The sequence below is a fragment of the Eulemur rufifrons genome, chromosome 24 (genome assembly GCF_041146395.1).
Source record: "Eulemur rufifrons isolate Redbay chromosome 24, OSU_ERuf_1, whole genome shotgun sequence".
Classification (NCBI taxonomy): Eukaryota; Metazoa; Chordata; class Mammalia; order Primates; family Lemuridae; genus Eulemur; species Eulemur rufifrons.
Window position 1 is genome coordinate 33,933,014 of NC_091006.1, and position 14,168 is coordinate 33,947,181.

The window sequence follows — 14,168 nt, forward strand, 5'->3', positions numbered from 1 at the left end:
AAAAACGAAGACTTAGACAAGTAAAGGGACTTACCTGACATGTAGTCAGGCATGTGGCTAAAATTAAAACCCAGGTCTGTCTCCCTGCAGAGCTGATGCTCATCTCTAATCACCTGTGCTGCAGAGTCCATAATACTTTATTTTTAGGTGTCAACATGAGTGGGAGCTGACTGAGGAATGCAGGTTCTACGAAAATAAGCATTCTTTTCAAACTCAACATTTATTTGTGGTCTTTAAAAAGGGAAATCATCTAACTTAAGTCAAATAAAGATTAAGTTTGACAATGCAAGTGTAAGCGTGGCCCAGATTTGCTAGACAGTTCTGTCTTTAAACGTTCAGTTCATATTTGTACTCAATCCACAGAAAAGTTGAGAGCCTATTTTTTTTATGTTTAAATCTTTTGATGGACCTAATTCAAAATCCTTGCTAACAGATTTCCTAGGAGAACGTTGTTTTTTGGAATTCTAGTCTTTTGCACATCTGTTAGCTAACATTAGCCCCAACGAAGGTGGAGTGGAATATACCGGTCATTTATCATTTGCAGACTGAGGAAATGCATAAACCAGACCAGGGCAGAAGAGCCTGAGAAGGGAAACCACACTGGCCAGGGTGCCAGTAACTTACTTTTTGCCTTAGTGACAGTTTTTCGACTTCCACTAGTGAAGGAGGGGCAGGGTCAAGACTTTCCTGTCCTTTGTAGTAATTCCTATCTGCCCTGCCCTTGGGGACTTCCTCCTTTGGAACCAGCCTCACCTAGCCAGCGTCCCGGACTCACGGCTTTCTAACAGTTGAGAATGATCTGCTTTTCAGATAACACCATCCAGTCGATTTTCTGCTGCTGCTGTTGCTGTTCAGTGCAGAAGCGGTAAGTCTATTTCCGAGGGCAACTTCTTGGAAATCAACCAATGCACAGTTTCTTTATTATCTCTTGGTCTCCATGTCTTTGTATCTGCCGTTCTCTCTGCCTGGGAGCCCTTCTCCCACGTCCTCCCTGTTGAATGACCCTTCATTTAAAGGTGTAGGTTAAATATCACATCATCCTTTCTTGATCCTTTTAAATTAATTCAGTGGCTCCTTCCATTGTGTTCCCACACTGTGCAACTTGGTTCTCTACGTAATATTCATGTCGTGTTTGCTGTTTATATGTCTGTGTTCCACTCTGTATTTTTTGCCTTTTCAGGACAAGAATCCTGTCTTAGTTGTCTGAGTATCTCCCCAAAACTATCAGTGTATCTTACACTTCGGTGCTCAGCAAATGACGGTGTAAGAATTAAACCCAAAGCACCACGTTAATAGTAACAGCTAGTATTTAATAGGAGTGTCCTAAATATCAGACACTATACATTTATTAGCTCACATAACTCCAAAATCACCTATGGGTTTTTTTTTTGTTGTTTTTCTGGGTTTTTTTTTTTCCCTACAATCCCCATTTTCCAGATGAGGAAGGTGAAGTTTAGAGAGTTTGGTCACTTTGCCCACCCAAGGCCACACTATGACATGGTGGAGCTGGGATTCAAACTCGTGTCCTCATCACTATGCCATGTCTATTTGTAACAACAGATACTATTCGATGAGCATATAAAATGGCAAGGGCTGTGCCAGACACAGAGTAAGTTTTCGATTATAATTTTATGTCTCTAACATGTACCAGACTCTGTACTGGGTATGTGACATGTTTTCTCATTTTATTTGATAACGACTCTATATGCTGTGAGCATCTCTAGTTCCTGGAAAAGAAAACTTAAGTTCTGAGAGCTAGTAATTTGCCCAAGGAGACGGGGTTAGGAAGCCTTCTACATAAAAAGCAGTTGGGAAAGTACCCAGATTTTTCTATAGGATCTGAGAATCCTAGTGGGTCTATACCTGTAGCACAAATGCTCATTGTAACATGATTGCTTTTCAATGCAAGGCAAGTGAGAACACAGATAAGCCTGGGCCAAGATGGAGGACTTTCAGAAAAACACACTCAGCGTCACAGGCCACGGGGCAGCGAATTGTCAAGTAGGAAGCAAGTGAGTATCATGTCCACAGGGGAGAAGGGACAGGGGGAGGTTGTCTTTTTAGGGTCTATACTCCATGACATACTGTTTGTTGTCATGCCGTGAACCTAGTGTCATGCTTGGCACAAAATAAGTGTTCAATAAACAGTGAATGAATGTTCTAGAAAGAAGTAAAAGAAAAAAAGGACCAATTAAAATAGCCTCTGCTCCACTTAAGGAGGAACTTGAAAATAAACAATGAATGGGAAAAAAATGTATTCAGGCTGCCGCCATTTTGAAGTCTGGATTAATTTTCAGTTCAGTGTTGGGAGAAACAGTGTTCTTGGGAAGTGTGGCAAACCCAAACACATGCTTATAGCACATGAACGGAAAGGCCACTTTTCCTCTTCTAAGAGAGAAAAATCTTTAAAACTATTGAAGAGTAAATCATCTTTTAAAAATTGTGACATGAATAAATCCAGGCTGGGCACAGTGGCTCACACCTGTAATCACAGGGAGGTGATTTGGGAGCCCGAGCGGGGAGGATTGTTTGAGGCCAGGAGTTCGAGACCAGCGTGGGCAACATAGTGAGACTCCCCATCTCTGGGAAAAAAAACCAAAAAATTAGCTGGGCGAGGTGGCACATGCATGTAGTCCCAGCCACTTGAGAGGCTCAGGTGGGAGGATTCCTTGAACCCAGGAGTTTGAGGTTGCAATGAGCTATGATTGCGCCACTGCCCTCCAGCCTGGTGACCGAGTGAGACCCTGTCTCAAAAAAAAAAAAAAAAAAAAAAAAAACAATAAAAAAAGAAAAAAATCTAATGCAATGCTGACAAGAGAGAGAGCTTGTGATCTCAGAAATTTACAAAATGATGAGCGTGTGTTGCTGGATCCGAAGGCTGAGCCAGTCATTTCCTGCGTTGGTCCCACCTGGCTTCTGCCTTGGTGTAGTTGGAGAGAGCAGTGAGGCAGCGGGTGCCTATGCTTTATCCCTGTTCTTCTTAAATGCAAAGTACTAAAACGATAGTAAAACAACTTATTTGTTGGTTTTTACAGTCCAACAGGGGCTGTGCGCAACCATCAAAACGCAAGCCCCTGCCTCCCCTCCCGCCCTCCGAGGTTGCTGAAGAGAAGATCCAGGTCAAGGCACTGTATGATTTTCTGCCCAAAGAACCCTGTAATTTAGAGTTAAAGAGATCAGAAGAATACTTGATATTGGAAAAGTACAATCCTCACTGGTGGAAAGCAAGAGACCGTATGGGGTAAGACACGCGGGCTACTCCGTATCAAACTCTTCCTCTCCTAGCTTCTAGAGACTTCAAAGCATAAAGAAGATTCTGTTTAGTGGCTCATTTTCTCCAGGTTTGTAACTCTGCCCTCTGCATGAAACCGAGCCTGTCACGCACGCCCGAGTGGATTTGAGAGACGCCAGAGCGCAGCAGTTCCAGGCAGGCTCAGAACCAGACACACCTGGCTTCGCCTCTGCTGCTGCTGCTGCTGCTGCTACTGTTGCCTAGTCGAGTCACCCTCTGAGTTTTCATTTCCTTATTTGTAAAATAGGACTAATAATTCCTACAGTATAGGTTCTTATTCTGAGTTGTACTTTATTTGGGAATTTGTGGTATTTTTTTTTTTCCTGGGAAGCTCTAAGGTAAGAACAGAAATAGTATCTTATTTACTTTTGTATGTCTGCAAATGACTGGGGTTAGAAGCAAACTTTTGCAGTAGTTGCTGAATTAAATTGGAAAGAAAAAAGACCCTGGGATGCAACCGGGTTTTATTGTGTCGTTTGCAATAGATGATTCATGTTTGACTGGAGTCCTGAATTGGGAAGAATTCTGAGGAATATCTGGGCTCCCTGGGAGAGAATGCTGGCATTGATTTCTGATAATTGCCGAGGTTTGGACGGTATAAGTATCTAAGGATTATAAGCATCTAAATTCCGTACCTCTTTCCTTAATTATATTGTCCTGTTGATTTGGCTCACTTAACAAATCTCAGTTTAGGCTCAACACATGGTGGAGACTTTTCAGTAGAAAAAGAGGCATCAGTAAGTTCGGGTCTGTAATTAGCCACACCTGCAGATGGACTAGTGGCGTGTCTCAGACTTAAAAAACATTGTTAACTTTTTGATTTCACAGTTAATCAGTGAAAAGAGTTTTTAAAAATAATACGCCAACACTATAAATTATGTCAAAATTTGGCTTTGCCACCACCTCCAAACTCAGTCTCTTTCCCAGAAGTTAACACCATTATCTGTTTAGTGAGTACCTTTTCAGATCATTTTTAATGCACTTATATGCACATATAGAACTATACCATATTGTTTGTAGATTTCATTTACCTAAGTCTTAGACTTTATGCATTGTTTTGCAACTTGCTCTTATTTTTCAATAATATGTCTAACGTGTCTTGGAGGTCTTTCTGTCATTTCAAATGTTGGTGAAAGTATAGGAAGAGGAAAACCCCTACCCTGCTGATAGATGTTTAAATTGGTAAATGCCTCTTTGAGGGCAATTTGCTGTGTCTCCTGAGAGATGCTTATCTTCGGTAACTTAGCAATTCCCTGCTTGGTCTCTATCTTACAGAAATACTCTTAGTTGTGCACATGAAGGCATGTTCAAGGATTTCTTTACAGCACTGCTCACAATAGGGGAGTGGCTAAACTAGAACATCTATGCTATGGAATACTCTGCAGCAATTGAAAAAAATGAAACCCTCGTATCTTGGTAATGCTGTTTTTAATCTAGTCACTATGGCATCAAATGATCATTTAAGTGCTCCTTTTCCTCTCTGAAAAGATTTTGGGGTCATAAAACCTCTTAAACTACTCACATTAAAAGTCAGGACCTTAATATAGTATTTCTTGTACAGAGATTTTTGTTGAGTTGGAAATGAAAAAAAAAAAAAAAAAACTTTTTTCTTCTTTCAACAATTTAATCAGTAAAATGAATTTGATTTTCCCCTCGAAGGAAACATCCTTGAGGTTTTAAAAGGATTGTTGCCACGAGAATGCCAAAACATGCCAAGCATTTTGATTTTTGCTTTTTCTTTTGTTGTAGGAATGAAGGCTTAATCCCAAGCAACTACGTGACTGAAAACAAAATCACCAATTTAGAAATATATGAGTAAGTCTCCTCCAAAGTATGGCCTGTAGTCAACCTATGATAATCAGGGACATTTTGGCAGCTTATAGGTGTAGATACTGTTTTTGGTCTGTGAAAGGAAAAGAAAGTAACACATTTGACATCTTTAGCAATAAAGAGGCCTTTGTTCCTTATCATGGTTGACTCAGAAACTTCTTTTTCTTAAACATATGTTTGTTTTGTTTTATATGGCCACTTTTTTTCTTTTCACGGCTACAGAGCGAAACCAAACACTCATCCCGGGCTTGTTTTACTTTATATGCTAGCTAGAAAATTTAGTTTTAAAAATGACATTAAATTTTCAATGAGTGGTCAATTGGACTTACCCTATAGACAAATTATTACATTTTGGCTCATGATTTCAAATAGTTTATAAATAGCTGAAGATAAGAACTAGATAAAAGCTAGGCTAACACTATCGTTTGGAGGAGACTTTGGTACGCCCACTAGAGTGCTGCTTGAAATTTATTTTTGTTATGATTACAGATTTTGAAGAATGGCGGAGACCTTAGCAATCACTTTTTAAGCCTCTCATTCTTCAGATGAGAAACTGAAGTTGATAGATTCCTGGTAGAGAGTGGCAGAGCTGGAACTAGTCCTGTGCTTTTTATAAATTTAGGTTTTCAGTTTGAGCATGTCCCCCCAGCCCCACCCCTACCCGACCCCATGGCACTTATTTTGCAATTAGCATATGCTTCCAGCAGGGGGCAGTAGGTGATATGAGTTGAGGCATTAAGACAAGTACTTTTCTGAGAACCAGGCAGCACATATAACGGAACAAAAGAACTTCCTTGGTTGGTTAAATTAGCCCACCTGGAGGCCTCACTCAGTACATCCCTCCCTAAAACAAATCCAATTCCAAAAGCTCTGATGCATAATGCAGGCTTTGTTGGAGGGGAGAAGGAGATGACCTCAGGACACAGGACACATCTACGTCACTTTATTAGATTCTGCATTAGCTGTTTCTGTTCTCACTCTCGTCTCTCTCCTCAGCTCCGTCACAGGTCTTTTCCCTGTCCCCACCTGCACTCAGCCTGCACTGTCCTCTCTACTGGATTCCAGCCTCCAGTAAAACAAAGCCCTCAGCGGGCTGAACCCACCTTCCTTAAAAAACAGTTCCTCCTCCATCTGCTGTTACTCGAGAGCAACGCCACCCCCAGCCGAAGTGACCAAAAAAAAAGGTCTCTTGCAAGGCCAGATCAGAGCAGATTTTGTATGAAAATCTCCTGCTAAGAAAAATAAGACTATTTTAAATATCATTACTCCAGTCTGGATTTTCCAAGAGTTCAAAGGAGACTTGTGTGAAGATGCCTAACACAGTGCTTGGTGGTCAGTGAGGGGACACTCCCTGCCCAGCAGTGCTGTTTTCCTCCCTTTCGTCACTAATTCACTTGCTCGTGGCTTCCCGTGTTTAGACGGGGCGTAGGCGCTGGCGGTAACAGCCTGTTCATGCTGTAGACGTTGGTCATTGAGGTTGAACTACTCTGGCGTTACGACTGCACTTCATTTCCTTGGGCTTTGATGTATGTGTCTTTTAGAAAAATCATTCTTTTTTAATGACTCCAATTATGGGAAGATTGGTTTTTAATTTTATTGATTTTTTTTTTAAAAGAACAGGTTCTTAAAATATAAAATAATTATCATTATTGATCACTAAAATTTATTGATCATTTACTGTGTGCCAAGCCCTGTCCTGATGACTGTACAAAAGTACCAAAGCGTGGGCTGAGAAGTGGAGGTGACCTGGGCCCAATCTGCCGTCACCGCTGACTGGTGCCTCGGCTCTGGGCAAAGTTCCCTCCTGTCTCTAAACCTCTGGATGGTCCTATCTTATATGGTACATGGTAAATACGTTCAGTGTCCATTCTAGTGATTATTATTCTTTCCATGAACTGTGAAACAAACAGGAAAGACATTTACAGTCTGGTCCACCTTGCCTAGTATTACAGGTGTGCAATAGGCCTTCGTTACTTCGGCCCTCCGAATCGCCGTATTTGTTCAATCTATGTTTATCATGCACTTATGATGTTCCAGAGGTTAGTTGTTCTGGGCACTGGAGATGCAACGTGAAATACACAGAAACAGTCCCTGCCTTTAGGGGACTTACAGTTTCTTGGGGAAACAGATATTAAACAACCCTAAATGCACTAATAAATATATAATTATAAATTACAGTGTTATAAAGGAATAATATAGGACACTGTGGGAGAAAACAACGGGGAAGGAGACACAATTTAGGTGGGGGATGTTGGGTTGGGGAAGACCTTTTTGAGGAAGGGACTTGAGGTCTGAAGATGTCAGGAGGTGATGGAGGGGGAGGATGGGGAGGAATGCTGTGCTATTGTGGGCTTCGGATGTCTCAGGGGAACCTTTCTAGATAGAGGGATTTGTGGCTACTTTGGCTTTAAATGAATATCCAAATTCTCAACATTGCCATGTAAAAACCTAGTTTTCAGTAAGCCCTCAAATTCAACTTGTAAATCTTGATATACTATTTATAAATCTATATAAGTAAGAACAATCACCTTAATTCAAACTCAGCATACTAAATGTCCTTAAACAATCAGTCCTATTTATAAGCTCAGTTAATTAAATTTCCTCAGACATTTAATTTCCATTAATAAACCAAATAAGTTCAATTTTCTTTTAAAATATTTCACATGCCTGACAGGGCAAATTTACAATTGTAATAAGCCCTACGTAAGCCTTTAAATGATCCTGAAAACTGAATAAATTAAACTTATAAGTGTGAGAAATCAAAGTCTCTTAACTGTACAGATATCATTTTAAAAATTAGTCAAATACTCTCCAACTTCAAAAAACCAGTTTAAAATTAATTGTGCATTTTAAATCAGAGGCAAAAATCTAAAATGCCAGATTCTCTTAAAATTATAGCTATTTTAAATACCCAACATATTGATTATCCTGAATGTTACAGAAGTATGAGTTTATCTCATTATCTCTACACTGAATCTTTAATTCTCTTTGGGCCTAGAAAGTCACTTACTAAGGGAAATGGATTTACCTTCTCAGATCCAAAGGGGTTTCTAGATCAAAAATTCAAGACCACAGTAATGTTAGCTATTGATCAGAAATCTAAGATTGGGACATTAGACTGGAGGTTGACTTACATAGAGGCTGTGTCTACTCAACCATAGCTGGACATGCTGGATTAAAAATAAATGTCAATAGGAGCCCTGTCCCCAACTTCTATGTCCCCATCATTTGGTATTAGGTATAATCAGAATTGTCTAGGTATAAGAGTTGAAGCGTTGCTTATATTTTTAAAAACTCTTTTAACTTTTATCATTTGATTTAAATCGATGAAATTTTGAAATACTGTGCTCCCGACCTCCCGAAAGTTGCATTCATTCAATTATCTTTCCTGCCTGAGAGAATTCTGCATTATTTTAAAAGACCCTGACTTTGTCACATAATTCTCTCTGGCTCTTTGGTTACTACTTTGAAGTCATTCTAATGACATCCACATGTGGATGGATTTTTTAAAATATATTTTGTATATTTATAATTTGTTTTAATTCAGGTTTATATTGAAACAAAATTAACATATTTACCTATTTTATTTGTCACTATAATAAGTAAATACAATGCAACAAAATTCACACCAACTGGATAGCAGGTGAAGAACACTATTTAAAAAAAATACAATTTATGTTAACGTTTCCCTTTTTGAGTATCATTATGCAGTCTCAGCTTTTCACAGATTCAATTTATTTTAGTGACCTACAATCATTATTCAACTTTTAACATCCAAATTTCACAGCTGAGCCAGTGGAGGCCCCTTTAAGCTAGTTCCCCACGTCTAACACTGCCTCGTTTACTTTGAAAGAATTTCCTCTTTCTACAACAAAAGGTCTTAGACTCACCTTGAAATTATTTCCTCCAATATTAATATTTATTAAAAAGTCCTGAATGATGTTCACAGTTTAACATCATAGTTACTCTTGTTCCCACTGGTGATAGTCAAATTCCTCTGTCTAGAATCACCTGGAATCATCTTGTATTCTCTGTGGTTCATCTTTTTAAAAGTTTACTTTTAGGCCAGGCACGGTGGCTCACGCCTGTAATCCCAGCACTGTGGGAGGCCGAGGCGGGAGGATCGCTTGAGCTCAGGATTTCAAGACCAGCCTGAACAAGAGCGAGACCCCCGTCTCTACTAAAAATAGAAAAATTTAGCCAGTCCTGGTGGTGCGCACCTATAGTCCTAGCTGTTGGGGAGGCTGAGGCAGGAGACTTGCTTGAGCCCAGGAGTTCGAGGTTGCTGTGAGCTATGATGATGCCACGGCACCCTACCGGGCAAGAGAGTCTCAGGCTCAAAAAAAAAAACAAAAAAAGTTTACTTTCAATTTGATGCCATTGGTATTTTAAATACCTGACCCTTCTAACTCAGTGGCAGCTTTCCACTCCTGGATGTTAGGGGAAGTCCACGTGATGAGATGAATGCTATGCTCAAAGTCAGGTACGGGATTTTCGGTTAGCCGCCATCTGGCCCACCTACGGTGACTCAGTGCATGAGTAGATACGCATTCTTCCTTCCCCTGTCTACCAAAACAGTATTTCTGGTAATAGTAGATTTAATTTAAAATCTTTTTAAAGATCTTGTTTTGAAATGAAAACTTTTCGATTTTCCCTTCTCTCTCTTTTGTTCTACCATTTTCCTCTGTCTTTGCTGTACGTTTGCCTACGTACTAGGTATTATCATATCACACTGCATATTTAACTGACGATATTGTCTAATTGTCTTTATTGTGTGTAGTTCTGATATTCTAAAGTCGTTTAAAGACAGGTTTCATGCAGAGGAAACAGCAGGAAAGGGCCTGGTGAATCTGAGGACGGAGAGTGTCTCAGTGTGGACGAAGCTTAGTGAGTGAGGGGCCGGTGAGGAGGCAGACGGGGCAGGAGAGGGTGTTTGGGGGCAGAATCTGTACTGGTTGTTCCACGTACTCTACAACGAGGTGATGCTAACTCTGCTACAAGGTCATGTACTTAGGAGAGTCAGATAAGTTCAAATGAGCTTATTCTAACTTTTGGAAAGGGTAACATAGCACACAGAAAAACACGCCAGTTGGAAGTTCCTGAGAGGAACTTTTCACTTTGTCTGCCAAAGTTCATACACTATTTGTTGAAGATGACGTCTTAACCACGTACCTTTCATAGAAATTTATAAGTTAAATCATTCAAAATTATATACTGAGTGTGTGTTAGAAAGGTGAATTGAGATATGACAGAATAAACTAGAAATTGACTTGAAATTAATAAAATTATATTCAACTTAACTAATTGACTCATAAATAGTATATCATTGTTTATCTGAATTTAAAAAAATGTTAGCTATCTAAAATCAGTTCTGAAGCAAGTTCTTAAAAATGAAGGAAATGAAGCAGGTTTGTTTTTTTTTTTCTGAAAAAAATTGAGTATAAATTGATTATAAATTATTTTTATTGCTTTTACAGGTGGTACCATAGAAATATTACCAGAAATCAGGCAGAACGTCTATTGAGACAAGAGGTAATTCAGTGTATTTATAAACAAATCTGTGAATATATTAAAAATTTCTCTGAGAGATAATTTATAAAGACACCAACCAGCTAAAAAGATGTATTCTTGTTCTTTCTAGTTCTAAAATATTATTACAACTTCATTCCCACTACACATTTTCTGATAAGTTGTAAAGCAGATGTATTTGTATCAGATCATGTTTTCCATGGACTTTCACCATACTTTCAGAAATACGTTTCTCCTGAAATGATTTTAACTCCAACATACTCCTGCGTTCTTTCCAAAGTGCCTTCTGCCAGTAGAGTCTGTATTTGAATTGCCCATATAACCTTTGCACCAAAGGCAGTCAGATACACACTGGATCCTCATGAACTTAGATTAGACTTATTAAAAACGCGAATATAGAAAACTACATGGTGCTGCAGTTGTTTCTTTGTTCTTTGGAAACAAAGGGAAGCGTAGGGTAGCTGAAATATCAAACTCAGATCAAAACTGCTCATTTAGGTCAAACCAAAAGAAAACTGCATAGAGTTTAAATTTCCAACTGTCAGTAAATATTGACGGCGGGCAAACGTAGAATCAAAAGCAGAAACCGGGTAAGAGGTGTGCGTGTCATTATGCACTGCTGTTGGATGTTGAGGAAATCTAGACATGTGAATGAGAAAGTTCTGTAACTAAAAAGCCCTCGATGCCAGTAATGGCTCAGGACACAGGGGAGACCCGCTTACTGGATGGGGATAGGCGGAGGATGAGGGACACAGACCCAGCCGCAGGTGACAGAGAGGACGGAGGTTGGACAGGCTTGGCTTCACCTGCTGGAAGGAAAGTAAGTGTGGGAGCACATATGCCATCTGCCTGGCACGGTCACAGCGGGTGGCCCTTTGTGAGGTCTTTATTAGTGGGTCCAACATGGAGAAATAAGATGTTATGACAGGTGGGCAGAACCAGAGAAGGAAAGTTCAGGAGAAGGTCCGTGGTAAGCAAGTTGGTCACAGGTAATATGGCCCAAATCACGAGGGTGTGCAGATTCAGAGTAAGAGGATCTGCATCTGAAAGGAAGTCAGGCAAGACAAGGGTCCCTCTCCCTACAGAGACTATAACAGAGAATTATGCTCACGTGCCCACAACCCAGATATAACAAATATTAAAATTTGGCCGTTAGATTTTTTAAAGAAATAAAACATTACGGCTACATTTGAAGCCCACCACCTCATCTTTTTTACCTTCCCCCACTCCCCAGAGAAAATCACAGTAGAAGGATGTGTTCCCATTTTGTCCACGCCTTTATATTTATATTTGTATCATATATGTATGTGCATAAACAACCTATAGTGTTTTTGTTTTGTTTTGTTTTTTTGAGACAGAGTCTCACTTTGTTGCCCGGGCTAGAGTGCCATGGTGTCAGCCTAGCTCACAGCAACCCCAAACTCCTGGGCTTAAGCAATCCTCCTGCCTCAGCCTCCCTAGTACCTGGGACTACAGGCATGTGCCACCATGCCCGGCTAATTTTTTCTATATATTTTTAGTTGTCCGATTAATTTCTTTCTATTTTTTAGTAGAGACGGGGTCTCACTCTTGCTCAGGCTGGTCTCGAACTCTTGACCTCGAGCGATCTTCCCGCCTCAGCCTCCCAGAGTGCTAGAATTACAGGCGTGAGCCACCGTGCCCGGCCACAATTTGACTTTTTACATCTTTGTCTTTTATATCTTATATCCTCTATGTACATAATGCAACCTTGGCACACTGTAGGAATTCAATAAAAGCTAAATTTTATCATTTCAATGTAAAAACTGTAAGAGTTAAAAAAAAATTTGACGAGGGAATAAGGCTTATATCTTGGTGACTACCTGGAAGGAGAAAGAGAAGACTCTGCTTAATGTATTATGTTTACCTTGAGGGTCAGACTATGCTGTTTGGGTTGTGCAGTTTTCAAGCACAGTGTAAATATTGTCAGCACTTCATAAGTGTAAATTTTCATGAATTTGACAAGATTCTGAGATTTTTTCCCCTCTTTATAAGCATAAGCGTACTTGGTAAAGCTGCGATTTTTTTACAATGTCAAACAAATCTGAAGAGTCCAACATTCAAGGTTATTTGAAAGCAATTCACAGTTTTATTGGAATCTCCCAAAGAATGTCAACGGGGATCCAATTCATAACCTCACTTCAAGCTTATCATCTTCTTCCTTTGCCATTTCTCTTTTTATTTCTCCCGTACCCTTCTAGCAACTCACATGGCTCCCCTTGCTCTTCCCTTCAGACTCCCCCAAATGTATCCTTGCTCCATCCTTATCATGAACTCTGATCTCTTTTCCCTGTCCCTTCATTTCCGGATGTGTTTCTCCCCGCCACGTTGTTGCTCTTCCTTCAGAGTCCAATCTTGTCAGTCTCAGTTCTTCCTGTTCATCAGCTATTTTTATCTATTGTCTTGATCCATACAACAAAAATAACTAAGTGGTAAGGTACAAGGTTAGCAAAGCCAGAATTTTTCTTAGAAAAATCAGGAACAATATTTTTAAATACTCATACGTTATAAATTCATGTTCAAATTACATTTTATTTTGTAGGTATGACTTTCAAATCTGTAAGGGAGATAAGATTGTGTGTACTTGAAAAAACAATCTCATTCTTTATTGTAAGAATATAGTAAGTCACTGACTTATAAGAAGTCAGTAGACCTTTGGTTTCCATTACTGAGATGTAGGTTTGTCTTTCTTTTCAAGAAGGAATAAACTTGTACGATAAATGAATTGTTTTGCAGTCTAAAGAAGGTGCCTTTATTGTCAGAGATTCAAGGCATTTGGGATCCTACACGATTTCTGTGTTTATAAGAGCTAGAAGGTAAGCAATTGTGGTTTTGGTTACTTTAGAAATAAGTCCTGGGACCGTGTTTTATATGGAGATATCATCACACGGAAAATATAAGTGAGAGGCTAGTGTAGAAAGAAGATTGCTCGCCTGGAAGTCAGAAAAACTAGCCAGTCCATGCTGTGTCCCTAACATGCTCTGTGTGACATTGGATACGATACTTTAAACTTTGTCTTTCTCTCCTCAAGCATCAAGCAAGGGGGTAGATTAGTTGTAGTAGACACTCTTAGGGTTTTCCTCATTTCCCTTGGTTTTTTTGGAGTTGACTGCAGAGAATTCTCCTGCACTCTGAAAACTTCCTGTGTTTTTCTAGCTGAAAATGTTCTCTGGCTGTGGGAACTGTGGGCGCCATGTCTAGGCTGGAAGCACCTGAGAAGTAACACCCCAGGAGCAATCCTACATCAGTGAGAATGGGAGCTGGTGGAGAGACACCTCAGCTTCTTTGCACTTTAGTGGGACAATCGTAAGGAGTGTTCGCCAGTCTCTCCCAGGTTCCTAGAGGGACTGAGCGGCAGTTGCCCACAGCAGTGACCTGCTCAGGAATGCACCCTGTCTTGTTTTCGTCCCTCCCTGGTCTCGCATCTCCTCACAGTGCATTTGTTCATTCGTGTAACCAATACTTGAGAGTCGATATATGGTTACAAGTGTCCATTGTG

General features: G+C 39.9%; 1 protein-coding gene across 1 annotated transcript in view; it reads left to right on the top strand.

Moving 5' to 3' along the window:
- The first annotated feature begins 794 nt into the window (after positions 1 to 794).
- Positions 795 to 14,168, top strand: part of TXK (TXK tyrosine kinase) — a 30,166-nt gene continuing 16,792 nt past the window's right edge. The window contains exons 1-6 of the mRNA XM_069457829.1: positions 795 to 865; positions 1,910 to 2,012; positions 3,036 to 3,241; positions 5,042 to 5,107; positions 10,600 to 10,654; positions 13,406 to 13,485. Coding sequence (XP_069313930.1) covers positions 795 to 865; positions 1,910 to 2,012; positions 3,036 to 3,241; positions 5,042 to 5,107; positions 10,600 to 10,654; positions 13,406 to 13,485 — 581 coding nt within the window. The remainder of the gene's footprint in view (positions 866 to 1,909; positions 2,013 to 3,035; positions 3,242 to 5,041; positions 5,108 to 10,599; positions 10,655 to 13,405; positions 13,486 to 14,168) is intronic.